We start from the raw sequence: 25,330 nt of genomic DNA, 5'->3' as shown, positions 1-25,330 counted from the left end.
GGGGAGTGATGTTTTGGATGTCAGGTTCTCTCTTGTTGTCCTCTTTAGAGGCTTGACAAGATGCAAAATTGTCCTCTTAAGGGCAATTCTGAAACTTTATTACAACAGGGCTTAGGTTCCCTTGCAGTTCTAGCCTTGTATGAATAAGACCTTCTGATCTGTCTGACAATTTAGGGTCAAGGAATTTTATACTCTGCTGCTGAGGAAGTAGCCCACATTTGGGATAACTGATGTTTGAAGACTTGAGGTGACTGACTCATTTTGACTCAAATTCTGGCACACTCTTTGTGGATATCCAGTTCTGTCTCTAACAACAGGCAAAGAGAAACGTCTTCTCTTAATGAGCATCTGTAATTGCTTGCAATACACGTGAATGGAAAGGCCCTTCTACTGCCTGAGAGATTAGTCAGGTAAGCCTTTTAGCAAGAATTTCCATCTAATTTATTTAGATCCCTGGATGAGGAGACCCTGAGCTCTGGCCTTAGAGTCTATGTAGACACAAGTCTTGGGAAATAAAGGCACAGTAGTAATTCTACATTTATTTGAACTCTGACCTTTGCCCTTAAGCAAGCAATCCAGTTGGTCTCTCTCTAAAGAAACAACTCTTCCTCTCTTCTGCTATGACTTTTTCACCATCTGTTGCTACTGACAGCTTCTGAAACCAGGCTTCACAGTTTGGAAGCTGCTTTCCTTTTGTTGTGTGTAAATATGAAACAGCTTCTAATTTATGGCTGTGGTGTTCAGAGCTTGACAGATTTCAACGTTTAAATGCCACTTCTGTTAGTCTAAGCACAAACTCTGTGGTTTAAGATGGCAGCAATGGGCAGAAAGGTTACTGCATGTTTGTTCCTAGAACTCTGATAGCTGTAGCTGAGGGTTTCAGCCAACAAGGCAAGCAATCACCCTTCAGTAGCTTTTCCAGGGTTTTGGGAAATCTGAGGTTAACTTTCAAGATAAACTGTGTCCAAAATTTCTAAACACACTCAATTTGCTCCCACATCTGTTCTCTATGGAAGCTGTACTGATACCAGAAGCTGCAATGCTCTATGGGGAAAAATTAATCCCTTGGATATTTTAAAGGGGCAACAATATTGTTTATTGTTTGTGTTTTAGCAGAATCTGAAATACTTTAGCATCTCCAGAAATGTTCTTTGTTTCCAAGTGCTTTGTCTCAATTAAGAAACATGTTTTCATTACTAGATTTGTATGTCTTGCTTTGTTAAATCCATCATTAGGCAGATCAACTAAGCTTAAAAACAGGAAGGCAAATTCTTAAAGGAAAATAACTGAGACAACTGAAAAATATTAAATAATTGCAGCTCAAACCTCAGCTGTACTGGGGGAGGATCAAACTCTATTTCCGTGAATCTTTGAAAAAAGCAGTCTTCAGATTAGAATTTCAATAAGATGTAGCATTGAGTATCCTGTAGAAGTAACCTGAATTGACCAAACTCAGTAATAAAATACTGGAGTCATAAACTTGTAGTTTGATTTTTTTTCTCCCTTAATTTCCACTGCCTTTTGAAAGCAGTTTTATGATTTAACAGGAGAGAGAGAGGAAGCATGTTCTAAAAATAAGTATTAAGTGCAGTAAAAGTGACAGTAATGCCTTCTGCTTTTGTAAGCAGATCAAGATAATACTTTTCCTGCCTGTACCTTCTCTGTTTTCTGTCTACAGAGCAATCTAGAGGAAAATGGCTGCCTTTTTGCTTTATTAATCCAGGGGATAAGCTACTGTGTATTTAACAGAATTTGGTAATGCATTCACTGTGCCACACTGGGGTTCACTATTGGCTGAGGTGCTCAGATGTTTGGTGTTAGTTTTTTTACTTGTAATCTAAGTCATCTCTTGAGTGGCCAGTTGAAACATTTAATTCTTTAAGAGTAATCTACAATACTGCTAAATCATGAAAATATCTTTACACTTGTATCAAGTGTGAATTGAAGTTAAATCAGCTAGGATGTAATGAAGATTTTTAATTACTTAACAGCTTTCATACATAGATTCTTGATGCTTTAAGGTATAAATGCAGTGTGTGGTGTTCCCTGAGGAATTTCCATAATACTTTGACAAGAAGAGTTCAGAGAATTCTCAGAAGCAATCTGGTACTGCATTGTTTGCCATGAACAGCAGATTGAAGAACTTCCAGTTTTAGTTTAAGAGAACATTATAGGTTAGTGATAGGTTGTCACAAAATTTTAAGAGAGGGAAGGAATTTGAAAGAAAATTTCAGAAGGTGCACGTTTTATATGCGGAAAGGTCATGTGGCATGGATACATATTAATTAGTAAGTGTTGTCTTCCTGCATTGCTTAAAAATGCTGATTTTTAAATTAAAGAAGAAAATTAGGGAGTATATGCTGCTTTTTATAATTAAAGAAATCAGCAACACATCTTTAGATTAGCAAATTACTTCTTTGATTCCGTCTCTAAAAGTGACAATATAAATTGCTTGAGAGAGATGATGATACCAGTAAAGTAAGGAATGGAGTTTTTTAACTGGGCTTGGGGTTTTTGTGTTTTAATTCACTGTGAGGAAATAGATAAAAATAATTAAATCTCTGTGGAACAAATCCTCAAAGACCTTGAACTCTAATAGTGATAGAGACTTTTTTCAATATCATGTCTTTGATTGGTGAAAATTCAGGAGAAACTATAGTCTTTCAGTTTTAATATTGTGTCAATATTAAGAGGAATTAAATGTAATGTGTCCTTGAATATGATTATTTTTCAAGCTATATGGATATAAAACAAGATTTAAGTCTTTAGAAAAAAATACGATTTCCCATGGCAGTACACTTAAGAAGCTGGAGAGCTAGAAGATGGACCAAACCGCTTTCTGTTTTAGATTACTTAATGAAGCAATCTAATGACAGTTCCATAAAGAGATTAAAATGTCATATTGCAGTTGAAGTTTGTCTGTTTGCAACCTGGACGCTACTGGGTAGCTGAATTTACAGGTGGGACTTATATGTTTACTTTTTACATCCATGTGCACTTTAAATACAAATTATTGCCTACCCCTTCCTTTGTTTCAAATTCTTCTTTCTTATCAGTGCAAAATACCTGACAGTATTCTGATATGAGGGTGCTCTTTTCCCTAGTTTGGCATCTATCTTTGTGAAACCAACGTGGTGTGAATGCAGTATTCAAAGTGGATGGAATCTCCTTGAGTAAAGGAGAAGATGGAGGTGCCAACAGTCAGCAGTAAAGATAATGGTAACTTTTGCATCTCTTTTTCGGTTTTCTTTCTCTTTGAAAAAAGTTTTATTCCTTGGTCGCTGTGACTCTTCTTCCATTGAGTCATGAGAAAGATGAATGTGTCTGAAGTATTACTATTTAATAATTGGAATAATTCTTGATGTTTAATGGTGGTATGCAGTTAACTTAAGAGAGCATCAGAGGAGAATACCTGGCATTTGTTTCTGGCTTATAAAGCCAAGGAGTTTTTTGTCGTTTTACCTTTTCTCAGTAGGAAGTATGACTTGAACCCAGACTGTTATGTGTGAGATTGCCTGTATGGTTTTCTCACAGGTCAGTGGCAAATTGCTAGTATTGGCCTAACCCTGCTGGCTAATAACATGGTAAAATAGCTCTTAGGCAACGGACTTGATTGCAGGAAAAAAAGCAAGGCAGGTAGGAAATGTCTGTGCATTTTTTAGAAGTACAAAGTGAGGAAAGGCATGTTTCAAAGGTCTGGGTCACTGTTTGGCTTTGGTTGGTCTTCTCTTTGTACTGAAGTGTCTCGCGCTTTTCTGTTTCTTGGACTCAGGTGTATCTCATATTCTGACTCTAGTGCTGCAAGAGCTCAGTCTGCTCTGTAAGAGAGATGTCAATGGCGTTGGCATGCTCTATGACCTGCTCAGATCTCGCTGGCTGCAAGCACTGCTGAAGGTAAGGTACTGCACAGCTGGGAGAGCAAAGGTCACCTACGGAACAATCTCTTGGGAACAGCTACTTGATTTTGCCATATCAGGACAATAAATGCTTATTTACACTAAGTGCTGATGGTCCTGATGTCAGTTCTAACATCAGTAGTCACAGTCAACAAAACCATTTATGCTTTAAAGGAAAATAAAGCATTCTCTTCCATATTGTCCTAGACATTTAGACTCTTCTACTTTACCTGTCTGTATTAAGGGCAGAGGACAGAGACTGAACATAGAGTTGCTTAGTTCTCTTTCCTATTCTTAAATTTCCTTATGGCTATGCATCCCATTTCTTGCCCTGTGACACTGTATTTTTTTATTTTGCAGCCCATTCATCTGTTGCGTAATTGAAGATCTTATATTGTTAGAGAACAGAGTTTGACTGGTGTTTCTATCTTGAGAAGAATTTTATCTCTGAGACAAATTCTGTACAACTTTTGCTTTTCTTTAAGAAGGATTTTTAAAATCTTTGATTTTTAAAGAAGAGCTTTTACTGGATAGGAATACTCATAAGGGCAATTTTAAATGCAGCAATTAGGCCTTCAACTAGAGGAAGGAAACAGGCTACGAATCAGAGAATTGACTATCAAACTATTGACCTCTGTAGACAGCTTTTCTTCTAGGAAAATTCAAAACTACAGTAACAAACTGGCTAGCTAGCTGATAATATGGAAAGGCGTTGTGTTCTAGACTCAATTCCAGATGCATTAGATATTAAGAATTTAGATTGCAGACTCTGGGGCTCTCGTTGGACTGAGAAGTTTCCAGAAATAGTGCTGTCCATTGCCATCATGTATGTATCTATATGATCATGTGAACTGGTCAATGTCATCATTGCTTTGTTTTGTCTGTCATGGCATGCAACAGATTTATGAATGCCTCCAACACTATCTTGGAAAAAGACCAGCTCCTGTCACGCTGCAGGCACGTGCATTGAGTCATGAGGTGAGATTGTATGCACAGTTTATTGCTTTACTTTCTCATACCAAATGAATGGACTCTGCTGCAGTTAAGTGTCTGGTATTTATTCTGTGTCTCAGGTCTAAATACAGTATATAAACTTGAAACTTTCCTTGCACATTTGTGAAACTACTCAACAGCCCTTACCATGGTGCGGGGGGGGCCATGAGAAATGGGCACAGCTGTGGTTGCTGGACTATGCAAATCCTGGCCAGTGTAATGAACACAAACGTTAATTTTTTTATCTCTGACCATGTATTTTTCTTCCCATGTAACTCATTAGTGCAGTGTTATGGCTACAATCAAGCAGACTGATGTGAGGATATTGAAAAGCTTTTTAGATTTTTCTAATTATAATAGCTGAATTCTTAATCTTTTAATTAGTGGGAGAGTTAATGACGAAATAGAGAAACCAAGACTAATGATGAAATTAGTTGAGAAATGGGAGCAAAAACTAATTTAGAGCACATGGCACTGTGCCTGAACTAAATTAAGCCTGGCTGAGTGTTGTGCAGCTGTGGTCATTTTGTCCAGTTCTAGAGCAAACCAAACAGACATCCTCTGACTCTTACAATGTTGGGGGGGGCTTTACACTGTCTCCATGCCATATTCCTTTCTATTCAGTGTAGAGCTTTCTAAACAAATTGTCCTCTAGAACCATCTCTGTGCTTGCTTTCTTACATTTATCAGGTGGTAGAGTTGCTGCGTGAGGCCCCTCAGTCAGGAGAGATCAAAGAGCTAAGACGGCTACTGCGTTCTCCACACTTTAAGGCAAGTCTCGCGTAAGGAAAGAAAGTTTGCTCGTGGAGCTCTCTGCAGTGGGAATGGCAGTGGATGGGCAGCTGTTCTCAAGAACTGGTAAAGGAACCAGAAGAGACATAGTTAACTAATTATGAACTAATCTGATCATGAGATCAAATGTGGATGGTGTATCTGAAGTATCTGCAGTGGGCTGCATTTTTCTTAAAACTGTGTTTGAAAGATGTTTCTTACAAAGTTTTAAATTATGGGCAGTTAATATATGTATTATATCTATAAGATATATAAATCAAATTTTCCTTGAAATTGCAAAACCTACATTCTTGATCCAAGAGCTCCAAATAGAAATATTTCATCTTTTGAAAGTTTTCTACAAGAAACAGAGGAACTGTTCTTAAAACTTTAATGGTTTATTTTCCTGGTGGAAAGAAGAAAATGTCAATATGTGCAAGGCATCTATATTCACAAAGGAACACATTCAGTGAGTTCTGTTTTCTGACCAGTCGCTCTTTAAAGCTCTGCTATTGTATGATCTTTGCTTATGGGTTGGTTGGTTCGCTTGTTTTTGTAACAGGCCTTGCTATCTGCTCATGATACTGTGGCCCAGAAAGACTTTGAACCAACCCTTCCACCACTGCCAGACAACATACCTGAAAATGAAGAAGCTATGAGGATTGTCTGCTTAGTGAAGAACAACCAGCCTCTGGTGAGGGACCTTCCTTGTGACTGTCAAATTACTTCAACTTAGAAAGAATTGATAATGCATTGGATGCATACTGGTTTCTTCCCAGGAATGTCATAGGGATTGTGTGGATTCTTGTCCAGATTTTACAGAATCACAAGAATTGCTGAGGTTGGAAAGGGCCTGAGGAGACCATCTAGCTTTGCACAGTGTGGGAGTAACTAGAGTAGGTTGTTCAGTGCCTTGTCTGCTCAGGGTTTGAACATTTTGCAGATGTATTTTCATTATATGAGATAAAACCAAACTGGACTGAGAGTTATTCCCAACTCAACTCCCAATTCCCAAATTAATAAATCATTTGTACTTACAAGCAGCAAACATTGTATAGCTTAACTAATCTGTTTTAGGAAAAGACAGCTGTAATACTGGAGATAGAAAAGATTTCTAACTGTCACTCAATGAGGTTATTTTAGTGGGATGGAAGTTGAAGAGACTGAAGGATTTAGTACTAATACACTACAGCCCTGGCAACTACAGGCCTGTCAGGCTCACTTCAGTGCCTGGTAAAGTTACAAAGATTATTCTGGGAGATGCTGAAAAAGACCCGAGGGACAACACTGTCGATGGTTACAGCCAGCACAGCTTCATGAGGGGAGAGTCCTGTTTATCAAACCTGATTGCCTTTTACAACAAGGTAACCCAGCTAGCTGATCAGGGGAAGCCAATTGATGTAATCCTTTTGGAATTCAGTAAAGCTTTTGACACTATCTCTCAAAGTATCCTTCTGGACAAAATGTCCAGCTGGATAAGCACATTATGGGATGGGTGAGCAAGTGGCTCATGGGTTGGGTGAAAAGGGCTGTAGTGACTGGTGTTACATCAGACTGGGGACTTGTCACTAGTGGGGTTCTGCAGGGCTTCATCCTTGGCCCTGTGTTCTTCAACATCTTCATAAATGACCCAGACACAGGACTAGATAGGGCACTGAGCAAGTTCATAGATGATACAAAACTGGGAGTAGCTGTTGACTCCCTTGAGGACAGGCGGGCCTGGGCAACCACCAACCATGTGAAGTTGCACATGGGAAAGTGCTGGATTCTGCACATGGGATGGGGCAACCTTCGATGTATGGAAAGACTGGGGAATGAGGTGCTGGAAAGCTGTGGGAAGAGACCTGGGGGTCCGGGTCAATAGCAAGTTGGATATGAGCAGCGCCCTGGCAGCCAGGAGGGCCAACCATGTCCTGAGGTGCATCAGGCCCAGCATGGCCAGCTGGGCAAGGGAGGGGATTGTCCCGCTGCGCTCTGCACTGGGGCAGCCTTGGGTGCCATGATGTAGGAAAGACATTAAACTATTAGAGAGTGTCCAAAGGGGGCCATGAAGATGGTGAAGGGCCTTGGGGAGAAGCTGTATGAGGAGTGGCTGAGGTCACTTGGTCTGTTCAGTCTGGAGGAGACTGAGGAGGAGAACTCACTGCAGTCACAACTTCCCTGTGACGGGAAGAGGAGGGACAGGCACTGATCTCTGCTCTCTGGTGACCAGTGACAGGAGCAGAGGGAATGGCCTGAAGTTGTGTCAAGAGGGGGTTAGGCTGGATATCAGAAAAAGATTCTTCTCCGAGGGGGCACTGGAACAGGCACCCCAGGGAAGTGGTTACAGCACCAAGCCTGGCAGAGTTCAGGAAGAGTTTGGACAATGCTCTCAGGCAGTGGGTATGACTCTTGGGGATGGTGCTGTGCAGGGCCAGGAGTTGAACTCAGTGATCCTTGTGGTCCCTTCCAACTCAGCTTATTCCATGATTCTGTGGTTATTGCTATATCCATGTTGTGCAAAAAAGGCTGTATCCCTCAATGCCTTTGTGTCAGTGTGAAGATCAGACTTGCGATACGGAAGGAAACTCACTGGGGTCCTTTGGTGATCAATGTGTTTTTCTTTGTTCTTACCTTCCAGGGTGCCACCATTAAACGCCATGAGATAACAGGTGACATAACAGTTGCCCGTGTGATCCATGGTGGGCTGGCAGACAGAAGTGGTAAGTGGAATTTGAAACAAATTGATACATAAAACTGAACTTGAAGTAAGATATTTGAAGTTAGATAATACCTTAGCTTCTATGATGATTCTTCCATTATAGACCAAGATGATGTGCACATGGGACAGCACTGTAAGCAGTGATTTATTGCAGTGACTTTGATTCTCACTTCATAAATTTTCAGATTAATTTGCTGTCTTAGACTGAGTTGAGGTAGAAATCCAGTTTTCGTTATGTGTTCTTGGCACCAATACCTGGATATCGCAAACTGCAGTGTAGTATAAAACGCTGCACATTCCCTAATGGAGAAATGGTAAACATCAATAGTTGGTAATTCTAGAAGACAATGGGCTTTAAGGAACATGTAATAATACTTTTGGCACTGATCTGCTAAACACTTTGCTTAGCATTAGTAAGCTAAGCAATCTTGCAAGGAGTTTCCTTGGAAATGTAACTAATTTGTCATCCTAGAATTAAATGTGTTCCATGTCCCTTAAGAAATGTAATGTAACTAAAATGTAAAACATCAGAAGTAAAATTCAACTGTAATCACTATAAAATAGTTCCTTTTAGTATTATCTGGCCTTTGTATAGAGAAGAAAACCCAACTTACAGAAAATAGCTGATTAAGTACCTAGTTTAACTAATATTTTAATTAAGTTAAAGGAACATGGAAAAGAAAACAACATTGTGAAGACTTTACTCTAAAGGATAGAGAGGAGTCTCAGAACCTCTCACTGAACCTGGAGTTTTTAGGGGTCTTATTCCAAGTCTCATGGTCTATTAATATAGGATAAGTTACTTTGGGAAATGGAGCACTATTAAAATGTTTATGCTGATTTTAAGGCAAATCATCAGCAGACTGTAAAAATGTCATATGGGGGAGTGGGAAGGATTAAGGAAGCTGGAGCATGCAAGCTCCTTGTGACCCACAGCAGTCTGCAGTCCCATCCAGGGGCAATGCAGCCTGCATCCAAAATACCTTCCTCCACACCTGGTGCAGTGACCCTGCCTTGCCTATCCAAGATAAATCATGCTGTAATAAAACTCCTGCTGCTGTTTTCATATTTGTTTTCACCGTAGGGTTGCTGTATGCTGGAGACAAACTGGTGGAAGTAAATGGAGTTCCTGTTGAGGGACTTGAGCCTGAGCAAGTCATTAATATTCTGGTATTTAATATTTTTAAAATACGTTTTCTACTTTGTACCTTAAAATTATTTGTACGTTTGCTCTTTTATATACTTTTGTACATGAGAAAGCCTGAAATTTTTAACAGAAAATTCAGATTGTTTCCTTTCTGTGAATGAAGTTCACAACTGCTCATGAATCAGAATATATGAAACCAGAATTAAATTTGATTTCTGATCTGGACAAAAATTAACTTAATTGTGACCATTCCATCTGCAGCTTCCAGAGAAAAATACTAATTTATTCAGACTTCACTGATTCATATTTTTTTCTGGAAGTATGACTCAGTTAATATTCCACAAGAAAGTAGTGGAAATCTGCTATTCTAATAAGAGGCCATGTAATAAAATGCACTAAAGCAGAGTGAATGAGCTTGTAAACTACTCACCTCACCTTGCAAGAAAAGGGCAGTATAAATACTGTTATCAAAATTCTCATGAAGAAATCTGTTTTGTCATTTTGCCCATCATTTTTCAGGGTTCTTGACAGCAAAGCTTAAAGTGTTAGCCAGTGAGGTATTTCTGTGTGTAATCATACCAAGTCTATGTGCTTTTGCACTCATTGTACCATTTCTAGGTATAAGAAACACAAACTTTATTGGAATGTTTAATTACTAAATTATGTTCTTCCCCCTTTATGTCATCCATTTAACCAGACCTTGCCACTAATTTAAATAAGACTTCAGTAGAATAGTTTGGTATGAATCACTGCTGAAATTACATATACTTAAAATGAAACATAGGTTGCATTAAATTAAAAAATATTTAGCAAAACTTTGATGTTTCATTCTTGAGTTTCCTTCTGGAAAAAATACAGTATTTTCATATTGACTTTGTCTACCTGAATTCTATCTGTAACACAAACATTGCAGTATCCTCAAAGCCAAGCTGTGTAGACCTTGTCTTATCTATGTTTTATTACTTGTGTTGAATACCAACCATATTTTAATTATTTTCTAATCATTTAGGCCCTGTCTCAGGGGACAATTATGTTCAAATTAATTCCAGTTTCTGATCGGCCTGTCAGCAACCAAACAACAGTAAGAAACATTCTTTTTCTTTTTCCAGACTGGTAGCAGTAGTGCCTAATTGTGTGATACCAAGACATGGTGTTGCCTAGGAGGTTATTGCAATCTCTAAAGTGTTACCTTGTCTTTATGGCTGCCTCTCAGCTGACATCAATATGTTGTTGCTGAAGCAGTAAAGACAATAAGTAGAAATGTAACTGTGTAATGAAGGCACTTCCAGAGTGATCTACAGGTTGAAGGTCAGTTCTTCATATAAAGTATGAGACAAATGGGGGTTTTTCCTCATTTAATGAACAGAGAGGGTTTAGAGCTTGATCTGGTTTTTAAAACTTGACTTCATCATTAGACTGAAGTTGCAGCAATATTTGGCCCTGTGATTGTAAAGCTCGTGTTGTATCTGTTCTAAACTTGGCTTCTGCTGACTCTTGTGTATTTGCTTTACCAGCTTTATGTGCGAGCAATGGCAGATTACTGGCCCTTGCAAGATCCTGCCATACCATGTGCTGATGCAGGTTTGCCTTTTAAGAGGGGTGAAATACTCCAGATTGTGGACCAGAATGATGCTCTCTGGTGGCAGGCTAGGAAAGTTTCAGATCTCAGTGCCTGTGCTGGACTCATACCCTCAAATCATCTTCTTAAAAGGTAAAGAAATCATCATTTTCCTGATTTCTGGTTCAAAAATTTGTCAGTTATTCACACTTTATTTAAAATTTTCAGAAGTTTTGTAGCTGTATGATTTAGAGTGACATCTGACAAACATGTTTCCTCTTTCTGATCTCTGACAACTTGCTTTTTTCCCCCTAAGAGTGCGTGTGTGAGCACAAGCTTTTGAAAGCACTGCTATAGTCTCAAATTTCCATTTAGGAAATTTCTAGCATTTGTCCAGTCTCCATGCTGGTTGCTAAGACACCTGGTTGAGTGTAGCAGCTGAAAGATGTGTGGAAATTGAGGGCCCTGACTATTGAAGGACTATCATCCATGATGAAAAAAAAAGAGCGAGGGGAAGAGTGGGACACTAAAAGCATTGTATTTTTTTAAAGATGTCCAGTGATGCATGAGTGACCTCTTCAGCTTTGGTCAAAACTGAGAAGACCAGATGAAAAGAATGAAGCAAAAAATCCAAACACTCAAGGAAGAACAATGATTTCTTGCTTACTATTTTCTGCATAAATAGACCATTATTTTTACACTACATACATTCAGAATCAGAGGTCTTACACTGCAGTCGCAAACTTTTCAATCTGATCCTTTAACCATGTCCTGTGGTACCCCCAGGACAACATAAAGCCATGCAATAGCAAACGATAAACTTCACTTTGTAATAAATATAAACCTGCCTGCAGTCTGTATAATGCAAGGTGAAATCAAACTGGCTTGTGACTCAGGCTGCAAGCAAGAGGCTCTGGGTAGTAATGGAGGCAACAGTATTACTTCCCTTACCAGTAGCACACTCTTCTATTTCCAGGAGTCGGTACCACAGTATGGCTAATCTTCCTGTATTTTTATATAAACTCTTTATACTTCTGGGCTGCTGATTTGGAAGTCTGAATAATTCTGATAGCATGTTGATTTTATTCCAGGACTTTGCAGTGGGCTAAAACATTGGTAATATTTCAGTTCTTGCAGTCTTCTCTAGGTTCAGTAGTGATCAGTCTTACATGTAAGCAGTGAATCTGACTGGAGCATAATGTGCTTGTGGACTGTTTTGTTTCTTTAAATGTGATAAATTTATTTCTATGTAGGAAGCAGCGAGAATTCTGGTGGTCTCAGCCTTTCCAGCCCCATCTCTGTCTCAAATCATCAATGTGTGAGTGAAAAGTTACTTGAAAAATACAGCAGGAAAGAAAAATCTTGTCTCTGTTTCAGGGATACTGAAATAAAGGCTTATACAATTCAGTTTAATTCAAAGACATTGTTTCTGGAGCCATATTGTAACCTTCAAGTATGTTAACTATCCCCAGAGAAACAAATACTTAATGATAATTGTACCGGAATACTGATGGTGGAGACGGTTGTTTCCAGGGTACCTTGGGATGTGACCATAAGGGAAGCTGTGAATTCAGGTTCTTCTGAAGTCTCTAAATTCTAGAAGCTCACTAGGCCAGCCAGTTCTCTCTAGGAGAATTTGCTATAAGCCTTGAGGTGACAATTGCAATGGCCTGGCTTTTCAGGGACACAGATACCTGCACTGAGAAGTGCCATACAATATTTAGAATGTTTCTTTGCCATCAAAGCTATTGAGAGAATAGTAGAACTTCTTTTCTTGAGGTCTAAGATAAGCTATGCTGCCCTTTAATTTATTCATGGTAACAATCCAGAAATATTGTCCTCTGTCAAATATAATTTTCTGTAAATATGCAATTATTCCCAGAAAAAGAATGTTCTTCCTGTTTTTTCTGTCCCCATTTTCTTCTATGGTTCTTTATGCAAGTATAAAATTTTTCTCTCATGATTAATCGCAGAGGCAATGTGTTTCATTCACTAGGATTCTTCTTGCACTGATTGCTAGAGCTGAGGCTCTCTTTCACCATAATTTTATTGCATTTTAACTGCTTCAATGGATATGCTGTGAGCAGTAAGCACTGTGGAAGAAGGTAGGAAATCACATCTGGACAGCATTGCATTTCTGTACCTGGAACCAATACAGCACATGGTTTTACAGGCTTTTAAAAAAGTTGTCAGAAATGAGGTGTTTTGATACATACATGCAGAAGAAGTCCAAGTTGTTGGTATTTTGTGTGCTTAACAATTGAAATCCAGCCTTTTTTCACATGAAGTAGTAGATGCATTAATTGTCCTAAACTGGAAACCTTAGCTGTGCATTATCTGTCAGGGAAGTGACCATTTGGATGGGTTCTTTGAGGAAAGAACGACATTTCCTTTCTCTTTTCTTCTCCCTCTTTCTCTCCTGGAGCAACTCCGAGAGAGTATTTCTTTAAAGGATGCATGTGGGCAGAATGTAATTCATAGATACTCTGACAGTTCCCCTATAACTGGAATACAGCTCCTGCTGGGCCTAGCTGGAAAGGCATCCAAGAACAAAACACAAACACTGCTGTGTTGTGAGCCTGTGAGATTGCCCAAGCTCATATGATCACATAAATTGATGTGGTCTGGGGACTGAGAGAGAGTTGAATTGATCTGTTCCTTTTTTTCCTTGTAAAAGTAATAATAAAAATAAAAAGCAAAACACTTTCCTTGAGTGTAGCATGTTGGAAAGATATTTAAAAGCTATAGGACAGAAAATTATATTCCCTCATGGTAACACTTAATAAATAGATATCTACTAGGCAAACAGATTGACAAGCATGTTAAACTTTTCATTATTTCAAGAGGAGAATTCAAGTTAGATGTATTTGTCTTTCTGCCAGAAGCCCTTCAGAGCACTCACTTAAGAGTTAGAATACTTAAAGATGTCTAAGGACAATTTGTGCTTCACATATCTGGTTTCTGATGTCTGAGGTCAGTCTTGTAAGATCTGTAAGACTGTTTTTCCTCCCCAGTGTTTTTCTGATTCAGATGAATTTTTTTCCCTTGTGTTGATCTGTAGAGGACGACATGCAGATTGACGAGAAGTGTGTGGAAACAGGTAACTGAATTCACTAGAGATTATTTTATTTGCTTCAAGGCAATAGCTAGTTAAAAGCCTCCTTTCCTAGATAAAACCACTCATTCTACTAGTGAACTTAATGGTAGAAAATTCTATTTTTCATACCCTGGAAGCCTCATCTAAAACAGCTCATATTAAAATGAGCTGTTTGCAGTTCAGGTGTACAGTGCTCATAGTCAAGTGTTTTGACTAGCACAAAAATATCTGCTTGAATGAGATCCAACCTCTTTGATTCAGGTGTTGGATTGGGGCTGTAAAGTTACCATAGGTTTTTTGTCTATTGCATATTCAATGCTACAGATTGTTGTGGTCTTGGAGAACCCACAGTTTCTTGTCAAACTGATCTTGGGAGAACAAGGAGCAAGATAAGGTTTTTTTTACTTGTGAACACTGAGTGTAAAGATTGGTAAATTGAGTTTCTCCCTAAAGCAGTGTAGTTCATTCTTCCTTCTCCATGGTAATTCAGAAGCTCTCATGGAGGGGATGTGATCCTGTAGGACTGTGTGAAAAGAGATGAAGCAGTTAAGTATGATGAGCTGCGTTTTGCCACCTCAGGATAGAGAGAGCTGGGGAAAGTATATGTGAGATGGACCGAGAGAAGCTGGAAAACCGATTTCTGATTCTGACATTAGAAGGAAAAGAATTAAATTTTGAATTTATTTTAATATCTTTGCTATCTGGATTACTAAACAAGATGAAGAAACATTTGAGTCAGGTAAGTTCCTCTCACCTAACTCTAAATTCCTTGCTATTGTTCTGCTGTGAGAAGGGTGTCCAGAGACAAGCAAGTGTCTTAGAAACAAGCAGGTGGCAAAAATCAAAATGCCACTTTAGCTTCAGAAGCCATTCTGTCTTGAAAAGCCCTTATGTAACATCCTGTTGCTTTAAGTCTTTCTCTTGTTCTCTGATTACCTTAGTAGTAAGGTTTCAGTCCCCTTATCCCATGAGTGTGAATGTTTCTTCTCGTGCATCAGTAGCAGATCTGTTTATCCAGCCCTTGTCAGTTGTACCCGTGCAAGCTGTGACAGCAGGAGCTGCACTGATGTCAGCAGATAATTGGATTGCCTGCGGTAATACGGAGGCCTGAATCCTCAGTGCCCGTAGGAGTTGATGTGGTAAAGAGGAAAGCTGCTTCTGGATTCCTCATTATGGGCATGGCTGGCATACAGGAAAGAAAAATGCTTATAAAATTCATTATTTATGTATAAAAAATAAAATCAGTAAGTACTTTTTTTTAACCAAGATGATATGTGGGTTGTTTTGTTTTTCATTTAGGAAGCAGCTGCTTATTTATAGCATGTTGAGAGTTGTGCAAAACTTAAGTCTTCTAAAATAAATAATTTCTCTCTTAAAATAAAACTACTGCTAAACTTCTCATTTGAGGTATTTGGTAATCTTGTGGAGAAGAGTGTCATTTTACCTTACATTGGCTTTTCTCCACAAGGTCTCTACATGCCACTTCTTCTGCCAGTTCTTTCTGCAACTTCTTCTCTTATCACAAGTGGTTTGTTCTCTTCTACCTCTCAAGGAATGCCCAAGGCTTTTAAGCCACAACGAGCAGGTCTGCAGGGCAGTCTTGTTTTCAGACTAGGATGTTTCTCATAGCTGCACTTGGGGATTACTGTTGCAAATCCTGCTCACTGCTCAGTGCTGAGTCAGCTCTCTTCTCTATCCACACAGACGAATAAAGGTGCAAATATCTGCTATCCTACATTCCACTTTAACCAGTAGTTGCAGATTTATTTTGCACTACAATGCTGACACAGATGCTGTAGTTGAGTCTTTTCATTCTTTGGGAACTGAGAATTCATGCGCAAAGAAGCCAATTTTAGATTTAATGTCTGCAGTACCTGTTTCCTACATTCTCTAAATGTGTTGGACAATGCTGGTTGGATTTTTTGTTAGATCATAATATATACTGTCGTCTCAAAACTAATTGTTTTATATCTGTATCTATCTGAATATGCAGAGGAGCTTAAAGAAGGTAACACTAACTTTTTTCTCCCTCTCTGTCTCCTGTAAGCAGTAATCTAATAGAATTTATCTGTGTTTATGCTTTAGCACTGTTGTTGCAATACATGGTAGCTGAATTGCCCGTTGCCTGTAGGATTCTACACTGCTCTCCATACCACAGAAGAGAGGGTAGATAAAGCAGAAATATTTAAATATGTTTGAATGATGACTCAAGAGACCTGAAGATAGAAATTATATGGGCCTGTGTCAGCTGAACATTACTCTGAACATTGCCCTGAATGAGCAGCTTTGTTCCAATGAATTTTTTCATAGTCGTAAACAATTTGTTAGTACATATAGAAATGCAGGAATATATTGTAAAGGTACAAGTAATGAAGAATGTATAGACATGAAAGAGCAATTAATGTGCATCTACTTTTGTTTCAGTATTTACATGCTTATGAGATAATTATAAATTGAAGAGTCTAGTGCTAAAAGCATTTCAAAGCTTTGAAAATTAAAATAATGTTTCTCCCTGGAACAAAGGAAATGTTTTTAAAGACATACCTATGTCTCCTGTAGCTCATTTTTGCTTTAACAAGGCCTAAATAAAGGGAATGCACACCTTGGAAAATTACATGTGTGATTAGGGGAAAATAAGGAGTCCTTTTTGAAAAGAAAGCTAAACAGTGCCACGATTCTTTTTCTTCATTATTTGTTTTCTAATCACCTTTCCCAAATAGTTCCTAAACTTTCTGAACACTGATTTATTGGAAAATTGGTACATTTGAGCCTTATACAAGAGATTTAATATAAAAAAACACATGCAGAGTTTTAGAAGTCTCACCTGAATAGTGAAGCCTTCATGAGGAACAGCTTGCCAATGAGGATAAAAAGAATTGGAGGAAACAGGTTAGGCTCCCATGCTAGAGCACAGGTATCACTGATCCAATTAAAAAAAAAATAATAAATCAGGTCTTCATTTTGCCTGAAAGATCTAAGCAGACATGAATTGCATTTTCCAAACCTGTTATGGGGCAGAAACTGAGTCACAAATTTTTTGTTTCTGATTTTGAGCTACTGGCTTGTTAGTTATTGTTTTAACTACAGAGTTTTTGTACGATAGATTTCACCTGAAAAGCTTAAATTATGTGGAGGTTTTGTTAATTAATTTCAATTTCAAAACACTGTCTGGTATCTATCTACCTTATGAATGAAACAAATAGAATGTTAGGTTTCAAATTTAGTTTAGAAAATACCTAGACTTTCCATTTTCTTTTTCTTACAATAACCCTTTTGAATTGGTCATTTGTTATGTGAAATATTTTAATATTTCACATTATGGAGTATCATGCTTTTAAAATTATATTAGGCATCATACTTCCACATATTTACTGAAACTCCTTTTTTCCTTGGGATCAGCAATAATTGTTTGTCATCCAGCTTTTAAGCTTTCTCTGTTCTTTTGTATTTCATGAGTATTTGTTCTTTATATTCTAGAAGAGGAAGAATTTGGTGAATTTGGACAACGAGTCTTTATTGGTATGCAATGACTAAAGATAAGTAAAATGTTTGGAGCTTGATCTAGATTAAGTGCTTGTCTAAAGTTAAATAAAACACTTTGTTCTTTATCTGAGGACATACTAAATGGAATACAGTTTACTTAGTTCTCCAAACATCAGGAAGTCTCTTTCCTCCTAGTAATGCTCAGTCTCTCCATTTAAAACTTTCATCCTGCTAGGTTTCTACAGAGACTTGGCCACTGCTATTTAAACTTGACTTCATGATTAATTTTGCTCAAAAGTAATGTCTGTCATCCACTGAGAATAATCATGAGGGTGTTCAAAAAAAAGTATACCTGTATGTGAAGTTTTCAGAGTTGGATGGTTAAGTGGAGCAACAAACCTACCTCTATGGTTATTAAACTATAGTGACCTTTAAAATACATGTTCTGGAGGCTGAAGCAAATGTTCCAGACTTGCCTTATGAGAGCAAACCACTTACACTATCAAAAAAAGTTGACCTGTTTCCTAGGGATGCCTCAGGTAGTCAGAAGCTGCGCCTTCAGCTTGTTTTGGGAATCTTTTGGAATTCTGGGCTAATTTTCAGATGACTTTCAGTGGGATTTTATCTACTCTGTAGCTGTCACTTAAAGCTCAGAGATCCTACCAAGCTGTCATATCAAGTGCAGCAATAAAATTCACTAACCTTCACCTTGCAAAAAGCTCAGAAAAGGTAGTATATTGTGTGGCTTAGAAAGAGCCCCTTTGGGCTAATGAACTAGTTGCCTGCGTGTCGGGTGTATTTTCAGTCCTGTGCCCTTGCCCCCTCCAGCTGGATTCCGCAGGAGCATGCGGCTGTGCCGCAGGAAGGCCCGGCTCAACCAGCAGTCCTGCTACTCCCGCTGCCCCAGCAGCTGCTACAGCACCCTGGCAGCTCCCTATGAAGAGGTGGTCAGGTACCAGCGGCACCCAACAGACCGGCACAGACTGATCATCCTCGTGGGTAAGAGGTTAACAACTTCGCAGGCACATTTCACCCTCCTCTGCCTGGGGAGAGGGAACAGTCACACATTCTCTGACCCACTGGGGTTTCCTGCTGCTGACTGGAGTGGTTGCCGACTGTGTAGGCAGCTCTCAAAGCAACATGTCAAGAATTATTGTAATTTGACCCCATTATTGGGGTTAAAGTTTAATGTAGTTATCATCTTTGCTTGAGATAGTGGGTGTTTAAAAACAACAATAATAAAGTCCTTAGAAGAAGCTGTACAGTTATGAATGCTGCTTGATAATGGATTTCATTTGGTAAGTGGTTCATTTGTGGTGGTTCATTTCAGATTTCATTTTGGTAAGTGGGACTGAAAATTATGAGAAAACATTGGTAACTTAATAGAAAACATCTTTACAGGAGGCATTTCTGCAACTAGTGTTAAATGCATAGACACGACAATAATAAGAAGGATATTTAACTCCAAACTAGAACAATCTCAGTCATGGAGAGTACGGAAAGATGCCTTTAATAACTCTTGTTATAGAACATACTAAGTATTAAGTGGTCTTCAGGCTCTCAAGGAGACTAATTGTAGTGACTGAAGGGAAGCTGCTGTCCTGCATTGTTCTATGGTCCTGATAAAGCAAACCGAGTGAAGGCAAATCCACTGTCCTTTCTAAGTCTGGAAGTATTCAATAAGTTTTTTCTTTTAAAATAGTACTCCTGAGTTGCCTCCTGGGTGTGGCTATATTGCTGGGGAGTGATTTATACCCTGTCAATAATATTTGCTGCTTTTCCAACTTTCCAGGTCCTGCAGGAGTTGGTGTGAATGAGCTAAGGCGAAGGTTGATCACAAGTAACCCACGAGAGTTTCAAAGTGCCACACCTCGTATGTAATGCTTTTCCTCTCTCCTCCACTACCCCAATTCAAACATGAATAGGAAAAGCCAAGTGCCTTCCTCCTGCCTTTGTGTATTCATACACTCTTTGCTCTATGGCTGTTTCTTCAGCTCTATTGAAAGCCAGTACTGTTTGCTTTCATAAGGGTTAGTTGAAAATATTATGTCATATTGGCAAATCAGACAAAGGTGCATTCAAGTTCCAGCTTCTGAAACCATTAAAAGCTTTATGGAGGTGAAAAGTTATCTGCATGATTTGCTTTAATTTTGGTGTTTGCTTTTCCTAGATTTAAAAAAAAAAAAAAGACGTTTCTTGGAGATATTTTAAGTTCTTAGGGTTTAAGTGCTCAGATATGAGAATGAAGACAACAGAAGTTGGTGCTTAATAGGCTTTGCAGCTTTCCTTATTAGCCTTCTAGTCTCAGATGAGACTTATGCAGCTTAACTTCTGACGTAAAAACTGAAATTATTTCTACCTGTGCTTTTTTTTTTCTTGTTATTTAGATACATAATTTCCAGTTTGGTTACCTGGAACCTGCTGAAAATTCAGGACCTAGTGCTTAAGATCCCAGATGAGGGGAAGGTGCAAGTGTGGGAACCTTGTAGGAGTTTTCTGAATGAACTTTAAAAAAAATTGCCTCTGAGGAGTAAAAAGAGTTGTGCAACCAGTTCCAAGGAAGTTCCTGATTCCTCTGAATCACAACTATTTGGATTAAACTACTCTTTCATTCCAAGAAATGCAGTTGTGCTTTGATAACTTCCAATGATTTGTCACTGGCAAACCATTACAGTATATGGGGCTTTTGCCCTGGATTAACAAATGGAAATAATTCATATTATTACTTATGAAAATACTGATTGATAGTTCTTCATTAAATTCTCATTTTTACTTATAAAGTTACATTAATTTTGTTGCAGCTGATTGGTTTTGTGTGTTATATTTTTCATTCAGACACCACTCGTGTTCAGAAAAGTTATGAAATGAATGGTCGTGAATATCACTACATATCAAAAGAAACTTTTGAAAACATGGTGTACAGCCACAGGTGAGCAGGAGAGATGATTTACAGTTTTATTACCTTAAATGCAACCTGATTCAAGAAAATATAGTTTTGTAGTTAGGTCCCAAGTTTGGGCTCCTCCATTCTTACTTTGTGTGTGTGGTGTAAATTTGGGTCAAACTACTTGAGACTGTTTCTTCAAAGACTGTGTTCGTGCAGTTGCAAATAGCTCCTCCACAATTAATCTCAGAATCCTTCTAAAAAGAAGTGGGTTCTCTAGTCCTGAGCTCATTAGATGTCTTTGTAAGTTATGTGTTTAACTCCCCTGGAAACCAGACTGCTTTTGAAAGTTTAGCAGTGAATCACAGCTGTTCTTGACCTACAACTCCATTGCAGGATCCCTGCAGTGATGACACGAGTAGTTGAACTATAAGGGCTAAATATTCAAAAGTGCCTCCTCCTTCCTTTGCATCAATAACCTCTCTAAGATAGACCAGCTCAGCACTGCAGAAGTGACAGTCATTGAGCTGTGCCAACTGCTTTGAGATCTTCAGATTTAAGAAGTTATTTGTAGTATGTAATTGACAAGCATGGACAAGTCAAATCACAACCTCTAGACACAAAATTCATAAAACCCTGATGAGTAAAAAATGCATGTTTTGGAGATGTTGAACTGTAATGGTTTTTTGTGCCCAGTGTAGCAGGGAACAGGAAAGGTGAACAGTATTCACTAGGTTTTATGATCATTCAGTCCTGATCACTGGATTATATTTAAAGATTTCACCTTTAAATGGAACCTTTTTGAAACTCAAATGCTCTTTCACTTTCCTTCTTCCTCACCACTGTTGCAGAATGCTGGAATATGGAGAGTACAAAGGGTACCTGTATGGGACCAGTATTGATGCAGTGAGAACAGTCCTGGATGCAGGGAAGATCTGTGTAATAGATTTAGAACCACAGGTGAGTGATAAAGGGGCAGGGAATCTTCTGGAAGGAAAAATAATTGTCTCTACATTCTTGAGCCATTGATACAGTGTTAGTTGCTTTGTCTTGTTTTTCACTTTAACTCATGGTGCTTGATAATGGTAGATTATTCTTTTCATATGTCTTAGGGGGTGGTGGTGGTACTACAATGACCAGTATGTTGAGACAGTACATTTTTTACCAAGCCAGCAGCTGCATTATCAGTTTGGATGGAATGGAAATAAGTTTTCATACTTAAAGTAAGCATGTCTTTCACATGGAGACCTGTTGCATGGGATTTCTTCCTCCTCCAAGCCCAATTAATTGAGAGTTCTGTCCTTCTTTTAGCAACACCCTTTGGTAAAAGCAGCAACCATTAAAGTGATCAAGAAAAGGCCAAATGTTTTAGCATGCCTTTGTGCCTGTATTTCTCTCCAGAAGTTACAGCTCTTAGTAACCTGCTTCTTCACTTAGATGCTATTCACTTTTCTTTACCTTCTATTTTTGCATTGAATTTGCTGAAGAAGATAAAGCTAATAAAAGCCTGAACTTGTAAATATCTAAGATACTTAGAGCTGTGTCTAGCTAAACCTTGCCTACCTTCTCTGAATTACTTGCATATTTAGTACTTAGGAACTGTTTGGGCTATGCTGTTTCAACATCTCCTCTAATGGAATGTAAAGAGCAACACCATAACTCAGTTATTCTTGGATATTTCCCTCTAATTATGCAGAGCCAGTGTGTCCGAGCCTTAGGCTGGCAGTGGCTTGTGTTGGTTAAAATAGAAATTAAGTCACAAGATTCAGGGGGTTCTACTCAAAAACTGAAACTGCTGTAAGAGGCAGATGAGGTCATACCTTAGTCTTCATATCTAAAACTGTCCTTTGGGTTTCTTCTCTTACATTTTTAAGCAAACGGGTAAAAGAGAAGTGATGGGGCATGGGGTGTGTAATCTTGCCACTTGGACAGATGTGCCACTCTCTTTTTATTTAGGGTGTGAGTTTAAAGGACAAGTAGTTTTGGTATTAAGTAAGGCCAGTGAGGTAGCAGAACTAGTGCTGAGTAGCATACTTTATTTTAAATCTGATGGTTTGACCAACTTTACATGCTACAATTTTCTTTAGGTTTTTTTAATTTTTTTTTTAATTCTCTCCACTGCTCTGCAGTAATTTAAAAATACATATTAGCATTAGGAAATGTTACACAGTAAAGGAGTTCTGAAAGCAGGATACTTTCTTCCAGCATGGAACAATAAAGAGGTACTTGTTCCAAAAGTAGCTCCCTTACAGTTAAAAAAGAACAGGTTTCAAATGCATCCTTAATGTGGTTGATTGTAGAGATCTGTTAATGACACTGTTCCATCATTCACTGGTATTGAAAGTATCTCCTAATAAGGCTACCAAGCAGAATTAAGTGATTGTATGCTACAGTTGCTTAACAATGTCTGATCCAGAGATTATTAGTGAGATCTTTTTCAAGTAAGTGTTCCTGAAAAAAGTGTCTCCTAGGTCTGGGGACAACAGTATGTTGGTAACAACTGGCTTTTTATGGGAGCAAAACTGGGATGAATACACTTGAAATACTTCATTTTACTCTTCATTTGCAGGGTATACAAATAGCCCGGACCCATGAGTTAAAGCCCTACATTATATTCATCAAGCCACCCAGCATAGGTTGCATGAGGCAGACTCGTAAAAATGCCAGGATCATTACAGATTATTATGTGAACATGAAGTTCAAGGTGAGATTTGGAAATAAAAGATTGAGTTTATTAATCTGAGATTATTCTGTAATTAGAATAAAATGTAATATATATTGTATAATATATATAGTATATATAATATATATTGCATATATTGAATAATATAATATATAATGCATTCTACTATGCTACACTGTTAACTCTTAAAATATTACTGTGTCTTTAGTATCAAATCTAATTATTCTTACGTTTTTTCTGTGGATTTTGTTGGGAATTCTTTCCCCCTTCCAGACTGGCTTTGAAGCATAACAATTGTAATTTGTAATCTAGGGGGCTGAGACATTTTGTTTTAATTAGCTGCCTTGTGTCAATATTCGAGTCAACACATATATACTGTTTGCACTGAAATACCTGGAATGTGCTTTGTTCAGTAGTATTATTATTTTTTCACTGTTATAAGAACGTATTATTATTTCATGTATGCTTAATAATAGTATCAATTCTATACTAAGTTCTGTAGATAAAACACAGATCCTGCTTGCAGGAAATGCATATCTTATATTTACAATATATACAGCACTTTGACGCAATAATTTCCATGCAAATCATCATCAAATTTAACAGCTTAACATTTTGGAGACCTCAGTCTATAACTATGTGGAAATTATTCATGATTTCTATGACAGAAAGTAATATGGACACTGGGGAAATAAACTAAAATTTGGAATAAGAACACACGCATTAGTAGATTCACCTTTCCTTCCCTAACATTCTCTGCCAGCACTTATCATTAGAGTAACTTTTTTAGGGCAAATGGAGCATACTGAGGCACAAGGTTCCTCCTCAGGAAGCATATGGAAGGTAGCTCTGGTTTTAAGACCTGGACCCGACTGTAGCAGATGTACATTATTATAGCAAACTGTAAATAAAATAAAGCAGACTGATATTATCTATTAATTTTTTGTTTATGTGGCCAAAGGTGTTTTGCAGATGCTGTGCAGGTATGTTTCCCTACACAACACTGAAGTTTTATGAACTTACTCTGTCTCACAGGAAGAAGATCTACAGGAGATGGAAGAATCGGCTAAGAAAATGGAAGCTCAGTTTGGTCAGTTCTTTGATCACGTGATTGTGAATGACAATTTACAAGAAGCATCAGCACAGCTGCTGTCTGCAGTACATCGTGCCCAGGACGAGCCCCAGTGGGTCCCTGCAGTATGGATATGCTCAGACACTCAGCCCTAATTCTGAGCAGCAGGCGGCTTCAGAAAGATTACAGCTTATGTTTTACTTCAAGAATAATCCTAATGTCAGGATTGCAAGAATTTATCTTTGTATGTAAGGGATTTGGAAGAGGATTAGGAAAGAAGCTGCTATGGGAGATATAATCATACTATGTTCTGTGTAGCTCTTGAGCTTTTTATGTTACAGTTGCATCCACTTTTGTATAAAAAAGAAAGGAAATACTGTGAGCACTCAATTACAAGAATAAAGAAAAATCTATTTTGTTGCACATATCTGTGATATTTGTTAACGCATAAGTTCGGAAAGGTCCTTTTCTTTCTTTTTATTATGCTTGTTCTGGTTCTGTGAGGCCTCTACAGTCTGTAAGTCTTACAAATGATATTAAGTCAGAATGTGCTTTTTTGGTTTTTTGCATGGTGTCTGTCAGCAGTGGTATTTATGAAGGTATTGGTTTGTTGTAATCTTTTTTACCTTTTAAGGTAAGAATGGTATCGGCATAATATGAATTACTCCAAACCCCAGTTATCTTCATAAACCCTGTAATATACCTTTTCTGCTCTTTCATCAACTCAAGTGAGTACAAACTGACAGAATGTGGACTTACCAAAGAGGAAAATCATCAGAAATCCTTTCTCTAATTCGTTTGGTCTGTGGTAGCAGGGTCTCCTCCTCAAAGGGTGCAACGCTTGTGACAAATAGTTCCTCGCTCTCTTCAGCTCATACTTGTCTTGCCCCCTGAAGTACACAGATGGTTATTTTGTTGGCCTACCTCATCTTGGAGGAAAATCAACAAAAGCGAGTTCAGCAGTCTAGAAAGAAGTTATTTAAAGTCAAATATTGCAGCCATCAGGATGCCTGCTTGTTCTAGAGCCAGGGCTTGTATTCCCTGT

The 25,330-nt window shown here is 38.2% G+C and overlaps 1 protein-coding gene across 1 annotated transcript; it reads left to right on the top strand.

Moving 5' to 3' along the window:
- Positions 1-3,158: 3,158 nt before the first annotated feature.
- On the top strand, positions 3,159-24,690 carry MPP4 (MAGUK p55 scaffold protein 4). The gene is given in 21 exon segments (XM_066322600.1): positions 3,159-3,219; positions 3,773-3,894; positions 4,797-4,874; positions 5,580-5,660; positions 6,223-6,354; positions 8,281-8,362; positions 9,446-9,531; positions 10,518-10,589; positions 11,023-11,219; positions 12,320-12,384; positions 13,154-13,171; positions 14,128-14,166; positions 14,882-14,902; positions 16,157-16,171; positions 17,641-17,682; positions 18,475-18,645; positions 19,439-19,519; positions 20,482-20,575; positions 21,382-21,490; positions 23,100-23,234; positions 24,249-24,690. Coding segments are annotated over 21 exon segments (1,893 nt in total). The 3' UTR covers positions 24,441-24,690.
- Positions 24,691-25,330: the final 640 nt, after the last annotated feature.

The sequence above is a fragment of the Sylvia atricapilla genome, chromosome 7 (genome assembly GCF_009819655.1).
Source record: "Sylvia atricapilla isolate bSylAtr1 chromosome 7, bSylAtr1.pri, whole genome shotgun sequence".
Taxonomy (NCBI): domain Eukaryota; kingdom Metazoa; phylum Chordata; class Aves; order Passeriformes; family Sylviidae; genus Sylvia; species Sylvia atricapilla.
Note: the sequence above shows the minus strand (reverse complement) of the source record. Positions and strands in the feature narration are given on the sequence as shown.